At 34.5% G+C, this 20,773-nt stretch overlaps 2 protein-coding genes across 3 annotated transcripts; one reads left to right on the plus strand and one right to left on the minus strand.

The window, feature by feature from the left end:
- The first annotated feature begins 646 nt into the window (after window positions 1-646).
- Window positions 647-10,406, plus strand: LOC144445605 (D-aspartate oxidase-like). 2 transcript variants are annotated; one of them, XM_078135213.1, is made up of 11 exons: window positions 647-755; window positions 1,294-1,505; window positions 2,109-2,223; window positions 4,053-4,135; window positions 4,606-4,671; window positions 5,472-5,526; window positions 5,985-6,086; window positions 6,757-6,821; window positions 7,548-7,665; window positions 8,149-8,247; window positions 8,448-10,406. In XM_078135213.1, exons 2-11 carry the CDS (start codon window positions 1,315-1,317, stop codon window positions 8,568-8,570), a joined length of 1,017 nt encoding a protein of 338 aa, XP_077991339.1. In that variant the 5' UTR covers window positions 647-755; window positions 1,294-1,314; the 3' UTR covers window positions 8,571-10,406. The 2 variants fall into 2 exon arrangements, with proteins under 2 accessions (XP_077991339.1, XP_077991341.1); XM_078135215.1 differs by lacking the exon at window positions 647-755 and adding an exon at window positions 833-927.
- A 968-nt stretch (window positions 10,407-11,374) lies between these two features.
- Window positions 11,375-17,977, minus strand: LOC144445889 (D-aspartate oxidase-like). The gene is made up of 10 exons (XM_078135531.1): window positions 17,781-17,977; window positions 16,722-16,839; window positions 15,945-16,024; window positions 15,693-15,758; window positions 14,673-14,727; window positions 14,060-14,161; window positions 13,823-13,899; window positions 13,312-13,429; window positions 12,010-12,108; window positions 11,375-11,509 (listed from the first exon to the last, which is right to left on the minus strand). The coding sequence occupies exons 1-10, from the start codon at window positions 17,975-17,977 to the stop codon at window positions 11,375-11,377; spliced, it is 1,047 nt and encodes a 348-aa protein (XP_077991657.1).
- Between the last annotated feature and the right edge of the window lie 2,796 nt (window positions 17,978-20,773).

Consider the following 20,773-nt stretch of genomic DNA (forward strand, 5'->3'; position numbering starts at 1 on the left):
AGCACAGGACAGAGTGCTAAAATCGTTCATAGAAACTCTTTTTCATTAGTTTCGATCCATCAAATATTAGTATTATCGCTGGAGCAATAATATTGTACATTTGTTTCTTTTGCGTGTCACGTCGCACCGCCCTCTACGGTATGGTGAATTGTGTTTCGATGAGCACTAGCGAGGGCGCGCCCAATATTCGACACGGTGTGTACCTTACAGGGGATTGTTAACCGTGTTGATATTGCCACACATGCATATGTTAGCCGAAAAAATATATATGGAATTAGGCCTAACATAATTGTTTCTTACACGTACTATTAGTCTATACCACACACGTACGTTCATATGACGTTTTAGTCTGTAAGGTGCGCCATGACTTGCAGTTTTCTCTGCGCCTGTATTTCACGAACATAGAGAGTGAAAGAACAGCACAAAACACTGCAAGCATGAGTGCAAATACTCAAGATACTCAAATTCTCCGCAGTACTCACACTGGAATTCACGTGACATGGGGTTCTGATTTTTTTTTTTACATATATTTATCTGAAACTGCAAATTATACAGATTGGTCCGAGTGTCTGATATTATGAGCTGTTTCGACCACGATTGTGTGCGCTGCGACTAGCGCCCTCAAACCAACGCTCGAACCTGGTACCATGCCCGGAAGTAGTTATGGTCTAGACTGACAACGATGACCCCTGAATTGGCGGACTGACAAATATGTGCAATAAATCTTGACTGATATGCAGACCCTGTTTTGTCCCGTAAGTACATTTACCGTCCAGCAAAACTTTTGACCGAGCAGTTCACCAGACCTTGCATTTTAATTTCGAAGTAGGTTTGTTTGAACTTAAACTTGTATAGTCTAGTCTAAACAAATGGTTTACCATGGACTCCTTTTTACGTACGCTATCTTCGAGGACTGAGAAAGTACTAGTAAGTATCTCGATTGCTTACTCAAGTTGTTGGACTGGTTTACTTGAACTGCAAAGGTCAACCCACTGAGTCATGGATCTATTATTGAATGAGTCTCTATATATCCATGACCCAATTCACACCTTCTATTTCAAAATCCCTGTTTGTCTTTATAGTTACACTATCCATTACTGATAAGACTTCAGCAGCAACACAGACAGTTGGTTACTAGTATCATCCGCTTCTGTGGATGTGGAGAACAGACGAACACTGCACTGTTCAAGTTTGACAATAACCCAACGAAGTTAGGGGGCCTTTTATACCCCTATCTCGTCTTTGAAACATTCCATTCCTCTGCTAATGTGTTCCAACTTTTAATTCTCCTAGAAAGTACAGTGAAATACCACAATGCCACATACAGTATGTATTGTTGGAGCAGGAGTAGTTGGAGTTTCTACAGGTGTCTGTATCCAGGAGACCATCCCAGATGTAGAGGTTACCATAGTAGCAGATAAATTTACCCCAGATACTACAAGTGATGGAGCAGGGGGACTGTGGGAACCACATGCTTTGGGATCAACACCAGTGCATCTCATGAAGTGAGTAGTCTCTCACCCCCTGTAGTTATTGGTTCCACCCAAGCAGATGCCCATACTATTAAAGCTGCACTAGCTGAAACTGGAATATATTTTTTTTTTGAACCTCAGTAATTAGTTAGATATTATGACTTACTTGTAACATTGTACACCCTGATTAGTATCGAATCTCCTGTGGGTCAATATAATCCTGTAGCTGTACATGTAACATTGGTACAATAAATTCAATGAAATTGATTTTTGGGTCCACACCCTAAAATCAGTTCATCATTATGATCATGACTTTAGCCTGTTACTGTACTACCTATGGATAAAATCAACCTCTTCTTAATATGTACAGTGTCTAAATATCAGTATTTTAACAATTTTCAGTGAATATATTTCTGGTTGTCTGATAGAAAAACAATGCTTCAGTTATAGCTAGTGCAACTTTAAATTCATTTTCAATTAAATTTTCAACTTTTGATAAACCAAGACTTCAGTAGATGTACATAAATCACAAGAGGTCTTTGTGCCATTGTTTAATACATTATTCAGAGAGAACATTACTTTGCATGTAATGAAATGTCTGATTACCTTGTAATTTTTCACTAATTTCTTTAATAGACAGTGGTGTGATGCCACCTTCAAACATTTGTCCAAATTACTACAGCTGGAAGATGCCAATGACGCAGGAGTCCACCTAGCATCAGGTTATCATGTATTCAGAGAAAAAGTTAGGGTAGGTTTAGCTACAATCATTGTAGCGTTTTGCTGTGATTTTGAGGGTTTTTTCGTCTGTTTTGGTGACTTTTTAAGTTTTATGTGCAGGTTAAACACTAAAATTTAAAAAGTCACCAAAAAAGACAAAAAAACCACAAAACCGCAGCAAGACGCTACAATTATTGCAGATCTCTACCAATTGCACCCAACTAAAAATAGTTTCCCTGTTTGTATCAATTGTTTATAATATCCATATCAAGTGTGAAAGTAAACTGTTTCAGTTTTAATTATCAGCCCATTTTGTGGTGTCTCTCAATTACTATGTTCAGACAACAAATGTGAGTTTCACTCTGAAGCGATACATGTAGCAAAACTGATAACCAGGATTTTTGTGTCCCATTCACATAGTATTTTGTACTTGACTAATTGTCGACACAAATCACATTCCAAAACCGGCGCAACACTACTATAATCGCATACTGATATCAAGGGCTGAAGGCCCGAGAGATCGAGGGCCGAAGGCCCAAGTCTTCGGCCCTCAATATCAGTATGCGATTATAGTAGTATTGTGCTGGATCGGAATAGACAATGACTTAAGTTTAGATAAAACATAGGGAAAAAAGGCACGAGCGACTGTCGACAGTCAAAGAGTCAACATAACTGGCTACTTGTGAACCCCCTAAGTGTAATCAATATGTAAACAATGTTACCAGTACAAAGTGCAAGTTAGTTTAATAACTAGAGTAAACATAAATGCCATGATATATATATGTCTCCCTTTAGCCATGCTTTAGCTATAATGAATGACTATGTATACTCCACAAGTCAAACTAAATAGATTAACATATTTAAATACTTCATTGAAGTATATTAAGTTCATAAGGTTGGTCAGAATTGAAATTTAATTAAATATATAATAAATTTTTTCGGCAACCATTTGGATTTATACAAATTAGATACTGTTCCACCACTTAGATTGAGGAGGACTTTTGATATTTCATTATTAGGACCAATCTGAAGATAATGGTGAAAAAATAAATTCTGTTGCATTTAGTGATGAGTCATTCCATATTTTGACTGGACTATAAATAATCAGGTGTGACATTCTCATTGTACTGTATTCAGTTTGCTGTTTGTTAGCTGATAACATTGTTTATAAATTGACTACAGGTGAAAGGTCCCATCACTTTATATATCATATCATGCCATGCCATATGTCATATCACATCATAGTAGACTAGATGATATCAATTCAAATTTAGCTAAGTGAGGCTAATAGTCTATGAGCTGCTATTAAAGTCAAATGCCAGAAAGTTAAAGCTGTTATCAGAGGTCCTAGGATGAGAATTTGCACATCGCAAATAGGAAATCGTTTGCAACATTACTGGGACAAGCCATTAGCCAAGCAAGTGGACTTGTTATCAAAGAGTACCAATATTTACACATGTGATGATGGGCTCTTACATAACACAAGTAAACAGCTGTAAAAGTGTAGTTCACAGCGTAAGATCATTTCTAAGGAGTGAGTCAATTGAGGCAAACCTTATCTCCGTCTTATATCAGTTGTTATCAATTTATTAGGCTATTATAAGTAACGCTACAAACAGCTTTAGAGATGCAAACAACTTTTATGACACCCGTTTTCGCCAGGCAAGCCCGCGGGTTTGTTGCACTTGGACCGCTAATGGTTTGTGACTGTCATGAAATCTCCAGTAGCGTAAAACCTCCTCTCAAGTAAAATATTGCAGCGTTTGCTGTTTATAAATTATTGAAAAAGGGATAATCTATTACCATATTTCAGATTACCTGATTCAATTTCTCATGAGAAATTGATTTGTTTATGTTTAGGACCCAGATTGGGCAGGCAGTGTGTATGGTTTCAGAACTTTAACAGAATCTGATGAAGAACTGAAGATGTTCCCTGGCTACAAGTATGTATTCAAATTATTGACCCTTGACATTGATGAAGGCCCAATCATATTTACCTATATGTGTATTTGGTGGCACATACTAATATTAGATAGTATACAATTTTTCTAGTTTGACCTCGGTATATTTGGTCACATACAACAGAATGGTTTGTTTTTTTCACTTGAATCCCATATTTGGTCATATGTATGTAAACCAATATCCATATTTGGTTGCATGTACATAAACCTGTATCCATATTTGGTCATATGTATATAAACCTATATCCATATTTGGATACCACTTTATCTAAGTGGTAAAATTCTCTTGCGTAATTATGTTAATGTGATGTGGTGATATCTTTCAGTAGCATACCATATATTCTAAATCTGACTTTTGATGTACAAGATGTTTTACGCTAAAGTGTACGTATGAAGTGTTTGTCACAGACAGACATTTTAGAGTAATTATTACTATTTTGTCTTCATTTCAGATATGCTTGGTTTTTCACATCAATAATGTGTGAAGGGCCAAGGTATCTACCATGGCTGACCAAAAGGTAAATTGTTTTTGTTGATTTGTTGTTGTTATTATCTTTTTAATGATAGCAGTGTAGTTTATTGCTTTATGTTACAACTAGACTGTGAAATACATCAGCAGGAGTGTCGTTATTGTCCCTCATCTTGCGACTGTAGGTACAAATAATGCAGTAGACTGTCGACAGTTGTTCGTGCCTTTTTAGCTACAATTCATCTAAATCAAAGTCGTCGCCTCACTCCGTAGCACTGGGTAATGCATACTGATAGGAACTGCGATTGCCGAAGGCACAAACTGTGAGTGCCGAAGCTCATGCCTCCGGCACTCGCTGATCAGTACGTCGTGGTTATAGTTATGCTCCGGATCGGAGCGAGGCAACGACTTTAGTTTTAGATAAAACATAGCAAAAAGGAGAGAACGACTGTCGACAGTCTAATAATGCAGCAGAAATCAAAGCAAAGAATCCTACACAGCTACCAATAAATGTCTAATATAGTAATATATGTAAATATGTTGCTGATATTTATTATGTAATCTCCTATTTATGGGGCCAAATATAAACATCCACAGGTCTAGGATCTATCTGCAGCCTTATCTAAATTTGATCACCAATATTCTGTTTCACAGAGTTTACTGGCTTCAATTTTACAAGAAACAAACTTACAGACTTAGTCTATGTTGTTTCATTTTTTTTAACGAGTAGATTAAAAATCCAAATAATCATTTTCCTCCATGGCCATTTTAATTTGATATTGTTTATGTGCACTTTATTACTTGTAAATACATTTTAATGAGGAAGACACCTTCAAATTTAATGTCTAGGTATAAAGGAAAAGGTGGCAAGCTTGTGAAAAGACATTTAAATTCACTGTCTGAGGTGAGTATTTCTGTATTATATAGAATTCTGATTTGGTGTGTTTGTCAACAGAGGCAATCTTATATGTATAGATAATACAGGCCTGTATTTTTGGTAACGAGTAGTACCTCAAATTGTCTGTTTCCAGTCAGGTGAAATGTATCAATAGGTATAATGTAACAGCCCTAGTTTGTCGACATCTAATCTGTATTTCTAATGATTTAATGATTGTAGCATTCCAGTAGAGTATGTATGTATGTAGGCAAGTCAAGTGTTATTATTATGATTTTGCCAAGATTTGTACTTGTGACAGATGTGTCTACATGTATCTCACATTGGTTGATATTGCAATAAAACAAAGGCTTAATACTTTTTTGTATCTCTCTCTCTCTCTCTCTCTCTCTCTCTCTCTCTCTCTCTCTCTCTCTCTCTCTCTCTCTCTCTCTCTCCTCCTCTCCACCCTCCCTCTCTCTCTCCAGCTTTCTAGCAAATATGATGTTGTGGTGAATTGTTCAGGCCTTGGTGCATATTCATTGATAGATGACAAAACAATGTACCCAATAAGAGGTCAGCTTGTAAGGGTGAGTTTGTAACCTCATTGTTGATTTTGATATTTGTGGAAGTTTAAACGTACACATAACTCATATAATATCATACAAAATATATGCCACTGGGATTTTGCTTCAGCAACAGAACCTTCTTTTATTTCATAACCATCACTAACCTGACTTAAATAGCAGTGACAAAATATGTTTTATTTTTATCCAATCTTCTGTAAATATGTCACTGTTGAACCAAATTTTTTGATAGTAATTCTGAAATAAGGATTATATAGTATTATATATATTTAGTTATATAGTATTATATATTATTTAGTTTTTAGCTGAAAAGAAAGGTTATATGCAACAACTTAATACTCAAAAAATCATAATTTTGTTTGATATTTTTGGCAGGAAAGTTATAATTTAGCGTGAAAGTACACTGAAGATGCAGAGAATATATTTCCCCTTCATATTTCCTATAATACAGTTATGGTACTCAAACTTATCAGTTTTACAGAATCTGTGCACATACGTGGTCCATGGAATTGGATAAATTTCCAGCAAAACTATTTTCATTGTCCTCGCCATAATTATTGTCTTTAATTTTTTACTTCCACCAATTTTCTTATTGAGGATTTCTTTTCACTATCTGGTGTCATAAGTTCACTTCACTTGATTAATCTTTCTTTGAATATATTTACCATTCTAGGTGGATGCACCTTGGGTCAAACATTTTGTTGCCTTTGATGACTTTGTCTATTACATATTCCCAGGGTAAGTTCAGTGAATGGTGAATATATCATTAGAACACATCGTTTTCATATAGGCTTCTGTGATTGGCTTTAGATTGTATCACATGGTATGGACTATTGACCCACAGTGACCCCAATTTGCATATAGGGTCACTAGTCGTGTTCTGTTTTCCCCAGGGCAATATTCATGTAGCATTAAAGTCTTATTAATGATTTGCTTTGACTGTGGAAAGAATCTGAGCCTCAGAATGTGATGTGTTATAAAACACTTATTGCCTGGCCGTATTCAGGCACTAGACGACATCATATTACCCTTCATGCTGTTATCAGCTTTCAGCCTTGGGAAATAGTTGCTACATATCAGCCCTGGGGTTAATATGATGTCTACTAGTGCCCGAATAAAGCAAGGCAATAAGTGTATAAAATGATATGCAACTTAAATTCATACAAATGTTATATCTTGACTACAAACAAAAATTGGCCTGGACACGTGCCCCACTTGAGCCGCTACAAATTTGTAGGTGATATATAAACACCACATACATGTAACACAAAAATATCATTTTTGAAATCTAATATATGAACTGATAATACTAATGATAATGTAATTTTATTGCCATGCTACTTATACAGATGCTGAAAATTCAGTATTAGCAGCAGTGCACAAAAAAACGGCTTAATTCAAAATGTTGTTGTCTTTGTTTTCATCAACCTGACTATTATTTTTGTGAAAATCTTTCCCTTTTAGAGACAAGACAGTAGCCCTTGGTGGAACTCACCAGTACAAAGATTGGCGTCAAACAAATGATGAGAAAGATTGCGACAAAGTGTTTGATGGGTGTTGTAAACTAGTTCCTAGTCTAAAGGTATCTACAAATTCCTTCATCTTACATACAGATAGTCTAGAGGCTGCCCATGACTTTAAATCTGTTCTCATGTCTAGCTCAATGAAGTCCTGAAGTGAAATGTCATATTCAACCAAAACCACCCTCAGACTCATTAACGCCAGGTCTTTGTTACTCAAGAAAATTAAGTGTTTATTTCCCCATAGAGTTGATACAGTATTCGGCGGCCATATTGGATTCTAAAAACTTTTGTCCAAATCCATTTCAAACTTTGAATGGTGAACACAGTTTCTCTCTTTAATGACATGAACTTAGAATTGGTTTATGTCCAAGAGAGAACGCAAAGTGTATCAGTTTTATTTTCGAGTTGTAACCACATTTAATAATAGGAATTATAAATACTTTTCGGTTCATAACCCCATGCAGCAACAAACATGGTGATGTTTTATTTCCCTCCCTATAAGTTCTATAATATTTGTTGTTTTCATTGATTTTTTTATTCAGAAAAGTAAAGTGCTTGGGAAATGGGCTGGATTGCGACCAGGGAGACCAACTGTCAGACTGGAGAAAGAAAAGATGAATTTTAGAGGTGAACATATGAAGGTGAGCTTTGGCAAAGAAATTTAGCTTTCCATGATCTGTGAACTTGATATTCATTTTTCAAAGCTTTGAACAAATAATATATTGTGGTTGGAAAACACTGCTCTGATGAATTGATAGTAGAGCTAATATTTCATCAAACCACCATGGTGGTATTTTATGGTGAAAGTTTGTTTAATAGAAGGAATTGTCTTTTTTTACAGGTTGTTCATAATTATGGTCATGGTGGCGGTGGGATTTCTCTTCATTGGGGCTGTGCACAAGATGCAACCCGACTTGTCAAAGAGTCTCTGAGTTCATCAATGATACCAACATCCAGACTCTGATTAACCTGTAAAAGGATAATAAGCCCTTTATTCATGGAACAGGGGCACATTCAATTTGCCCAATCATGATTGTGATTAATCTGATGTCATTTCTGGAAATGAGGTTGTTACAAAATGCTCAATGACAATCATGATTACATACATGTAAACATTTAAAAGAGTTTCACACATTTCCTATAAATTAAATGATTTTGCATCTTCAAAATGATTACAATGATATCAAATTACCAATCTCATTGAACACATTTATTGACATTTCAAACTTGCCATCAGCCATGTGTGCATCATCCCTTCATGACATTACATTGTCTGCCATCTTGTAATCATGTCAATCATGGTTCGGGGCATGATTAATGTGATTACCAATCATGATTGTGATTGATATTTATCAAATGTGATATCATAATTGTGATCGATAAATCATGATTATGATTGTGCAAATCGAACGCACCCAAGTCCATCAGAAGTGCGCCCTCATTCAATAGAAATGAATTTCAGAACATGATAGTAATTATTCTAAAAATATCATTGCCAATACCTGAATTTTAAAGCATTGGACAGAAATAAGTTATTTTAGATTTAAACTCTCAGAAGAAGTATGTCAAAAAGTGATGAACTGTTTAAACGCACGACTCCTGAGGTGAGTTTTAATGGAAAAGTGTCCCCTTTATTATACCATGCACAAGCTAAGTTATTGTCTTTGAACAGAAAATATGGATTATATACCCTGGTCATTCTATGTCACGTGTAACATGACAACTCGTATCTACATCACTGGTTTTGCAGTGCTGGAAATATGAGTCAAAATGTTCCATTATTTTTTCCTACTTTTCATAAATTATGCTGAGGAGGTAGAATTATATTATTCCCCAATATTTTACTTCAATCAGCTGGAAAATACTCTAAACCTAAGGGGCCTTGTCACTACTCATCTAGGGACTCATTGACAAGGCCCCTTAGGTCGCAAGTATTTTCCTCAGTGGAACAGAGAAAACTATTGGGTAATAATATCTCATTACCTGCTGCAATACATATGTTATCTTGCCTTTATTTCAACTACGAATACCCAGGACATTTCCCAGCAGGTGACACAGGCAACTTGATACACAAGAACAAATTTAGTACCTTGCAATAATTTCAAATTTGCACACTCATATATTTTGAAAATCTATCTGAATGAAAAACATAATTGTGAAATCAGTGTACATTTCTCACCATACACATCAAGATCACGAAATCAAAGATTTTCAGTGGTGAAATGCTATTTCAGGTACTGAGAATTGTACATGCATTAGTGTAAAGTATAAAAATCAATTTTTGAAAACATAATCAAATATGATAATATTTTATGAAAATATTAATTATGTAGTTAGTGTTTGTAATTTCAAAATATACTCGTGCAATAGTTACAATGGTACAAGGAAGTGATATGGGATATTGGAATGATAGAATGAAAAGTATTTAATATATTTTATTAATATTTATAATGCTTTAGGAAAAGTTAATACAATATTGTGTAATTTGTCCAAAGTTTGAAATATGAGGCTTTGTCCATATCTTATCATTAACAAATTAACATCAGTCAAGCAGCTACATAAATGTGCAGTCGGCCACTTTTCGTACACACTGTACTTTTATTTCTAAAACTCATTTTAGAAAACATTGAAACCCATCCTTTAATTCTAAATTAAATAAAATTCAACAAACTTGACAAGTTTGAGATATATTGGCAGATCCCCATCCCTCACTGAGGTGATTGTGGCTGAAAAATTAAAATGTTATTTTTGTTACAAATTATTAGATACCGAGCAATTGAAAAGAGGTATTGTATTTTCACAGGGCTAAACTGAATCTTTGTTTTTATTGTGAAAATATGTCACATTTTTATCAATAAAAATTACAAGGTTATAGTGTATCTCATTTAGTGCATCTTATATGCACCTTATTATACATTAATATTATTATTAGTATTATTATTATTATTAAAAATTACCAGGTTTCAAAATTCATATCTGTCTGTCTCTGTCTCTTCAAAAATTGAATCAAAGCCACAGACAAACAGACAAATACACTCATATACACTATTTGACTTTGAAGATGAAGGTCAAAGCCTAGTATCCAGCTTGGAAACTAACCTCTAAATTTAGGTGTAGACACTTGAATGGTGTCTCTAGATTCAAAACTTCATACTGTTTTGACCAATTTGCTATTTGACATTGTATATTGAGGTCAAGGGTGAATGTATACAAGTAAAGAGAATGCTAACCTTTGATAATACGAATGTCGACACTTTTGAATATAAGGCTCAACTCATGCACACACATGGATGCGCAGATGGAGCTCATTGTGTAGTTATAACCCCCTGGGCTGTGTCCCTGTTGGGCTAAAAAAAATTATCTTATTAAAAAAAAATATATCTGACGGTTATTGAGTCCACAATATTTTATATAAAAGATGTTTACAGCGGCTTCAATGACATGTTGCATACAATACTTCATATGATGTACCAAAATATACACATTAAATCATACCCCCACTTCTGAAATATTTTACGAGTAGGTACTATATTTCCCACTTCTCTTTTACATCCTGAAACAGCTTTTTTGGAAATACAGCAAGTTGTTGAAAGTTCAGTCGCCATCTGATACACATATATGGATGAAATGATTTTGTTTACTGACGTGACAAACATAATGTGTCATGCCACGATCACAATTACCAATCGTAACTTCAGCTACATTGTAATACTTTGGTGTTACCGGTTGTATTTATTTACATTATTTGAACTGGAGCTGTAATAAATTCTACAGTTTAGACACTGGTACTTTTTTCATATTAACTTTATGACCGAGAAAGTCTCCAACCAGTCTTGTAGCCTCTTGTGCACATCCCCAGTGAAATGAAATTCCACTTCCTCCATGCCCATAGTTATGAACCACCTATAAGATAAAATAATACCATTTCTGATTTGGACAAGTTGAAAAAGACAAAATTAAAGCAAGTGTTATTAAGCGGCCTGATGCAGAACATGTGAATGAGATAAAAGACTTCATTTGTTCACCCCAGAAAATACTGATTATTTTATAAATTTACATAACAAAGGAAAATGTTATGTTCATTTCGTTCAATTGTTTTCAAGGAAAGAAACATACCGTGCATGTGGAACCAATATTGCTTAGGGTTAAAGGCCAGGGTTTCAATCGCAGGTTCTTTCATTCTGTGTGTGTGTGTGTGTGTGCATACAGCGGATCATTTATTACATCTGAATGTTCATCATCTGCAAGCGTTCGAACATCTCAGGTAAATAAAGAATCAAACATAATATATCCATCTTCGATTATTGATTATTATAATTTTCAGTGAACGCACATCTAATAGACTTCTGTGAAATTCTTTTCAAGGAAACCATACATACAATCATTCAGATATATTTACTCACTTTCAAATCAGTGTCTCTGCCTTGTATGATTTCCTTCTCTAGTCGTACAGAAGGTCTACCAGGTCTCAGACCAACCCAGTCATTGACAATGGTAGCATGCTGTTTAAATATCCATAAAGAACAAATATATTTATACCACACAGAAGTCAGGTTGAATGCATTTGAACAAACAAAAATAGTTTTATACCCTGGTCATTCTACATTATGACAACTCCCACCCAACATCATTGGTATCTCTGGTTCTCCAAATTTGAATCAAAATGTTCTAAATCATTATTTTCCCTGATATTTCCCTGAGTTTCATAAATTACACCTAAGGATGTACAGTTATATTATTCCTCAATATTTTTCTTCAACCAGACAGAAAATATGAATGACATAGGGGTTTGTCATTACATTTCTCGTCTATTGACTAGTAGTGACAAGACCCCTTAGGCCACTTGTATTTCTCTTGGATAAATGAACAAAAATAATGTGTAAGAACCTTTATGGATGTATACTACTATTGTGGGAATGTTTTTATGGTTATCATTTATTATTACAACTAACAACTTGGAGGTAATATTGTCTAAACCAACAACAATCTTTGAGAATAGGTTGGAGTTTTCATGAAGAAAGTAATGGTAAATGTTGAAGACTTTTATTTTTGAATCGCATGCTATCTTAAGAAATAACAATCACCCCATATAATATTAGTCCTATAGTCACAAAACACTCCATATTACCATTTGGAACAATTTACTGTGAGAAACATTTCTTCCTTGGTACTACCAAACCAGAGTGGCTATATAGATTTTATCTACCAAACCAGAGTGACTATATAGTTTCAAATCTACCAAACCAGAGTGACTTATAGTTTCAAATCTACCAAACCAGAGTGACTTATAGTTTTTATCTACCAAACCAGAGTGACTTATAGTTTCAAATCTACCAAACCAGAGTGACTTATAGTTTTTATCTACCAAACCAGAGTGACTATATAGTTTCAAATCTACCAAACCAGAGTGACTTATAGTTTCATATCTACCAAACCAGAGTGACTTATAGTTTCAATTTGGTGGCATTATTTTTTTTATATCTCACACTTCTCGTTTTGTTAACAACAACATACAGGCACTAATAGCATACACACACTTAAAATTTTAAATTCTCTTTCACTGTGAACACAAAAAAGTTTTGAGGTTGGTTTTTCCTTGTTTCATCTGACAACGAAATTTGTGTGACATATTAAAAACATTGTGCTGCCTAATTGAAACTCTATATTCACTCTGGTTTGGTAGTAAATTGTACTGGTTCATATACCTTAAGGCTTGGAACTAGCCTGCAACAGCCTTCTAGTATTTTTTTCCTATCGTTTTCATCTGGTTCAGTGTTCCAGTTTCCTCTTTGTACAATTCCGCCAAGCATAATATCATCACCACTTCAGAATAAAAAAAATATGTCCATCTAGTTTTACAAGAGGTCAATACACTAGTGCCTAGAATACTTTCACAACTGTACTACTCTGCACTAGTATTACTTATCTTTGTTTTTGTCTACAATACATGGATAAATGTGGCTCTTCATCAAACATTTTTATCATTGAGTCTGAACACATTTATACTTTTTGGCTGTACCTTGATCATGTATGGTTCCTGTCATTTTTTTAAGCTGCAGTAAAATTTGTTCTGACTCGCGAGAATGTGTTTACTCTTGGTTACCCAGACTCTCACCACTGGGGGCTGTCACTATACTATGAGAACTCTCAGTGGTGAAAGTCTGCTGTACGAGAGACAAGAAAGTGCTCTCTTTTTTATATTTCACATATACTCACCATGGCATTATTTGAACTGGTGATTCCTCATCCCCATCCAATTGAAAGACAAGATGCTTAATCCAAGGAGCCTTCACCTGAAGAAAAAAATTAGACACTAAATATTTGATTTTGGAAGAGTTGAACTGATATCTTTGACAATGGTCCACATGTGATCCAAGATACATTTGACCAAATACTTTTATGCTGTCATCTGATTGGCTAACATATTCCTGTTGACCAATGATATGTACTTACTCTAAGAAGCTGTCCTCTGACTGGGTAAACACTTTTATCACCTGCAACAATTCTTGCATTTGTACCTGTACAATTCACGGCGACATCATAGCATCCTGATAGCTGTATTATGAAGAAGAAACACAAAATGAAATTATTAAATGATGGTGGGAAGGAATTTTGCATGATATATTATTATCTGGAAAGTACTTAAATGTAATGACAGTTAACATATACTAATTACCATACAAGTAATAACTGTGACTTGTTTCCATTTATAGTAATTATCTCCTTGCAGTCATTTTCGAAAGGAGCATATATCACAAGAGGAAATATGAGAGGTATAAACATCACATGGTAGTGCTTGATCGATGACACAGTCCACAGAATGTGGTTGGAACAATGCCACATGTTAAATATAAAAAAAAACATGCTTTAAAGTCAATTATTAGTTAACAAAATATTGTGACTGATTTTGAATTCAAACAACATTTACTATGATGGTGTGGTGATTTTTTTTTTCTCACTACCTCTAAACATCATATTCTTTATGGTCAAATTATACAACCTTTCATCTTTCTGAGAACCTAAATAAATATGTCAGGTTGCATAAATTATAAGTATTAAAACTCACCTCCTTGATATCTGTAATATGTTTGTTTATTATTTTTCCACCCTGATTCAGGAACCTGTGTGATGACGTATGACAAAGAAATGAACTAAGACAATTGCTGGGAATGCATCATATTCAAAACAAAATCCACTTTGTACTTTACTATCACAGGACTGTTGAGGTTGGAATAATCACATCACCAACATGATTGAAGAACAAAAAAATATATTACATACATACATACATACATACATACACACACACATACATACACACACACACACACACACACACACATACATACATGCACATACATACATACATACATACATACATACATACATACACACACATATTCATACATACATACATACATACATACATACATACATACATACATACATACATTCATACATACATACATACATACATACATACACATATTCATACATACATACATACATACATACATACATGCATACTGAACATACATAAATACATACATACATACTTACACACACATACATACATACATACATACACACACACACACATACACACATACATACACACACACACACACACACACACATACATACATGCACATACATACATACATACATACATACATACATACATACACACACATATTCATACATACATACATACATACATACATACATACATACATACATACATACATTCATACATACATACATACATACACATATTCATACATACATACATACATACATACATGCATACTGAACATACATAAATACATACATACATACTTACACACACATACATACATACATACATACACACACACACACATACATACATACATACATACATACATACATATATACATACATATACATACATACATGTGTGTATGTATGTATGTATGTATGTATGTATGTATGTATGTATGTATGTATCAGTGTATGTATGTATCAGTGTATGTATGTATGCATGTATGTATGTATGTACATATGGTAGGTGTGTTTGTGCCATACAACTCTGAGTATATCTCACCTTTCCATCAGCCATCTCAGATACGTTTTCATGTCTATTCTAAACAACGTATAAAACACCCCAAACCTGTTAGAAGAGACCAAAGAAACAATATTTTGTGTCATTCCTATTAGAGGCATCCAGACAGGTCAGTTAAAAGCACCATTGGCAATTGAATCACATATGTACACTTTTTCTTTCTCAGTTCCTCATTCTTAAAAATGATGGGTTGCTCGAAAAATGAATTTAAAAAATGTGGCACTGTACACTTACTTTACTGTTGTGAAAAGTCTTGAAATTTCCTCTGTTGATACTCTCCTGTAGTTATAAACTATTTTAGACCAGTATGGGTCCTGTATGAAGAGAATTAAAATTGTAGCATTACATATATAGCCTAGGTCTGTGGTCATACACATGTAAAGGTGGCAATGACGTCACAGAGTGAGTGTATAATTACCATCTTTGCACAATGTGCTAGCAAACATCTTAATATGCAAAGAAATACTCCTGTGTTTCAGCCATCAGATGATCGCAAACATATAAAAATCTTGCATTATGGTAATTCCTGATATTCCTGGTATTATATACATACATACATACATATACATACATGCATGTTATACATATATATATATATATATATATATATATAAACTCGGTGAGTATCAATCTGCTAAGACAGTGCGCTATACCGCAGTGGCAGAGCGCAATAGTTTTGGTAGTACTGGAACTATATATATATATATATATATATATATATATATATATATATATATATATATATATATATATATATATATATATATATATATATATATATATATATATATATATATATATATATATATATATATATATATATATATATATATATATGTGTGTATGTATATATAATATATATATATATATATATATATATATATATATATATTTAGATTTAGATTTAGAACAAAAACAAACAAAACAAAAACAAATATATATACACACATACATTACTATACATTAAAGTCTTTCACACTTTTTCAGTGGGCCTTTAACTCTTTAACTTACTTCAAGAACTGGTGTCTTCTGAACCTGCCATCCTGATATCAAACCAACACCTGCTATGTAGGAGTCTTCTGTTTTAAGAATTGATTCAAAATGTCTGAATGAATCTTCTACCCACTGTCTGTACAAAATAAAATAAAACAAAACAAAACAAAACAAGCCAAAAGGAATAACTGAACTATCCATCTTTACAGTGACATACAACAGATACAGGTTTCCATTAGACATAGCATCACCTGGTGAAAATTGTTAGTTTATTGTCTAGTTCGACAATAATATTACTAACCTGCTAACTTATATTTCCATGGGTTTCTATAAACTACAGCTGAGCATCACCAAATTATATCGTGTAATGACGTTTCATACTTTTCAGGCATCTGAAAACTTCCTTGTTTTTATAGGAGTTTTAAACTCCCATCAACGACCTATATATATATATATATAGCGCCCTCAACGGATATATATATATATATATATATATATATATATATATATATATATATATATATATATATATATATATATATATATATATATATATATATATATATATATATATATATATATATATAGTGTTTTGGTAGTACGGAACTCTTTCTTGGTTGTAACTCGGAGTTTCACGCATTATGCGATCATCAGACAACTCTGATCATCAGACAAACTATTACGCTCTGCCACTGCGGTAAAGAGCACTATATAATGGAAGCCTAGTTAATTATTGATGCGTTTGGCATTTACTAATGCATATTTTGGTCAAACCACTTCTTTGCATGTTAATTTTATTTATTTGTTTATTTATTTATTTATTGACCTATTGATTTGTTTATTTGTGTGGTTTGCTTGTTTGTTTATTTATTTGTTTGTTTTTTTTGTAGCAAGGTTCCTGGGCTTTCTGCTCTCTGACAAGCAAATTAAAATCCGCTTGTGTTTTTATAAAGCTAAAAATTTCTGAATAGAACAGACAGTTTAATAGGTTTTTGATATCTTCTGACTACTTGAAATGGCCCCTGAAATTCATTGATGTGGATAACTATTTATGGAACTGCATGGTTTGGTTATTACTTTTGCTGATGAACTTGTTGAGAAGTACCAACTTGATACGGCATACATAGACCAGGAATACCATCTCCAGTTGTATTTGGTGAAAACTTATCAGCAATAATTGTCACTTCTAAATTTGGTATATTTTCTAAGATATTAACAGCTGATGATAAACCAATCATACCAGCTCCAATCACACCCACTTTATGTGGCGCCATGGTCTCTAATAAAAGAAAAAAACCTGTGTAATTCTGTTATAGTTCAAAGTGATTCTTGGTATTTGTAAGTATTAATACCCATATATGGTCAAAGGGCTTAATACCCATATATGGTCAAAGGACTTAATACCCATATATGGTCAAAGGGCTAGGAGAACACTCGACTGGAAAATACATATCAAGGAGCACAGGCACTCAAATCAACCTGTATGATTTTATTTTAAATGTATAGTAAATAATTATTTAATTTTACATTTTTTTTAAAAAATCATACAGATTGATTTGAGTGCCTGTGGCCTGGAGTGTCCTTATTTACGCCTCCTCCTAAAGGGACGAGAAGAGCGCCCACAACGGCCGATCATTCAGTCTAGGGGGGGGGGCAAATTTTAGTTTATAAGGTCATACGTCGTGTTGTTTAGCCCTAATAAAAGTTGTTTGGGGGGGGGTTTCAGCCCTGTTATAGGTTGTCACCAGGTGGTCACGGCCCTAGGGACGGTACCACCAAGGGAAATACTAGGGAGCCTTCAGTATTTACAGGGGGGCTGGAGGAAATCACACATGGTCTGTTATTAAAGTAAAACATGACCCTCCCCATTCCCCATTTGTAAAAAAAAATGGCCCTCCCCTTTGTCCCATTTTGTAAAATATGACCCTCCCCATGACAATTGCATATACTGAATGTTGATTAATCTTCCCATTATATGTATACATACAAATTAAATTGCATATAAAATGAAAAACAGTAAAAGACTGGCTAGTTACCTTTCTCTTATAATCGTACACAATCTAGTTGGTATCTAAAACGTGCTTTCCATGTTGTGCATACTCAAACTGATCTGGTCACTTGTAAAAGTTCCCTGATATCATTGTCATCATCATCACCTTCACCTTCAGTATTGCCATTATCAGTGTCACAGTCTAATCTGACTCACTGGTACTATTTGAGTCAATATCATTTAATTTTAATTTCATACAAAACTTGACAATTTTGAAAACGAAGGTCGTTGATCACGCGATACATTTGCCGAGATCTCGTAGCCGCGAAAGTTTTCGAAATTGTCAAGTGTTGCGGTTAGGAAATGTCAGATTTTCCGTAGGTAGGTCGATATTTTGGCGAAAATAGGGATTGATACGTGCGATGCAGATCCGCATCGCATCAGCTGATTGGAATTCCTGCACTAGGAATTGTAGCGTTAGGTGCGGGTTAAACACTAAAACTTAAAAAGTCACCAAAACAGACGAAAAAACCCACAAAACCGCAACAAGACGCTACAATTATTGCAGCTAGACCTACATGTAATCTATAAAAAAAATTCTCATCTATCTAACGATTTTGGTGTGATAACGATCGACCAAATGCCGACGCCAGTGTGTACGTGTGCAACTGTAATCTAGTACCTTGTACAAATGATACAAGTAAGTAAGTTTGTTCGTACCCAAGAATTTCAGTTTACAATTTCATTGATAGTGATACAAATTGTCACTGTGTAATAGTGTTTGGATCGTGTTAGAACAGGTCCCTCAAAATATAATTTTTCTGGTTATAATTTGTATGTATTAGTTTATAGAAATACGTGTTTCACCCAGACTGGGTGTCTGGCCGTACGTACGCACCGGAAAAAAACGTAGCAGAAACACTGCCACTAGACTTGAAAAAAAAATATAACAAGGGACTCTTCGGATTAGGCAAGAACTACATGTAACCAATATGTGTGAATAGCCACTAATATGTTGATAAACTACCTGGGTCGGATTTACCAAATGCTCCTCCCAGATAAACAAACGTATTCCGTTGCACATGCGCAAACCTACTTCCGTAGCGTGGGCACATAGCCTGTTTGGACCTAGTCTATCAGCTAGCCCTCGGATGTTCTTCCGATAAAATACGACACACAGCCGAACAACGCTATCGAGGATGGAACATCCCTATCAGCTAGCCCTCGGATGTTCTTCCGATAAAATACGACACACAGCCGAACAACGCTATCGAGGATGGAACATCCGAGGTCTAGCGAATGTCATCAGGATATAAATAACTGCCAATCAGAGAACCGTATTAGCGACAAGCACAAACAGAGGACAATAGCTAAATTTTCATGCATATTCATCTTAAGGAGGGGCTTGTAAAAATAACCACCAATGCGTTAACTAAAAAGTGTGAATGACAACGTCTACACACTCATCAAACACAATTACCATAAACTGATAAGACATAGTAATGACATAAATGTGTTTGTCAACACCTGCATGCAGAGATTGAATATATTAAAGTATATATGTATACAATAGACACCAGTGGAAAGATAAACAACAAGGCGGAGCCGCGTTGTTTATCTTTCCACCGGTGTCTATTGTACTTATGCCCGACAAGTTCACAGGATGGCAGGATTAGTCCATCTCACCCTTGCTAGACTAGATTAAGATAAAGTACACACTGTCTCACCCCTTGCCAGGCTAGGTGATGATAATACTGAGATAAAAATGTACACATTCGGATGGGGACACACACAGCATGCAGTGTTCACGGCGAAACAAATAAGCCATGCAACATTCACAAGCCCTGATAGGGCTGAACAACGAGACGTGTCTTATTTTATAGTGTAGCTCATATGAAGATCTGTGTAAAATTCGTTTTTTTAAAAATGTTTACCGTTTCTTTTGAATGGTTACAGTTGTGCCCTTCATTCTTAAACCCTTACTGTGCAGTCACTACGCCATTCATGGTACAGTAAACTTATGACTTATTTTTAATACTACTCGCCACAACTATTTTTCTCCGTAATTAAGTTCTCCTCG

The sequence above is a fragment of the Glandiceps talaboti genome, chromosome 14 (assembly GCF_964340395.1).
Source record: "Glandiceps talaboti chromosome 14, keGlaTala1.1, whole genome shotgun sequence".
NCBI classification, from domain to species: Eukaryota; Metazoa; Hemichordata; class Enteropneusta; family Spengelidae; genus Glandiceps; species Glandiceps talaboti.

Excerpts from the sequence above, each read along its gene's own strand:
- LOC144445605 (XM_078135213.1), top strand. The coding sequence starts at position 1,315 with ATGCCACATACAGTATGTATTGTTGGAGCAGGAGTAGTTGGAGTTTCT. Across the intron at positions 1,506-2,108 it reads ACACCAGTGCATCTCATGAA|ACAGTGGTGTGATGCCACCT; the intron begins GTGAGTAGTCTC and ends TTTCTTTAATAG. Across the intron at positions 6,087-6,756 it reads TAAGAGGTCAGCTTGTAAGG|GTGGATGCACCTTGGGTCAA; the intron begins GTGAGTTTGTAA and ends TTACCATTCTAG.
- LOC144445889 (XM_078135531.1), bottom strand. The coding sequence starts at position 17,977 with ATGGCGCCACATAAAGTGGGTGTGATTGGAGCTGGTATGATTGGTTTA. Across the intron at positions 12,109-13,311 it reads GGCTAGTTCCAAGCCTTAAG|CATGCTACCATTGTCAATGA; the intron begins GTATATGAACCA and ends ATATTTAAACAG. Across the intron at positions 11,510-12,009 it reads GCAGAGACACTGATTTGAAA|GTGGTTCATAACTATGGGCA; the intron begins GTGAGTAAATAT and ends TTTATCTTATAG.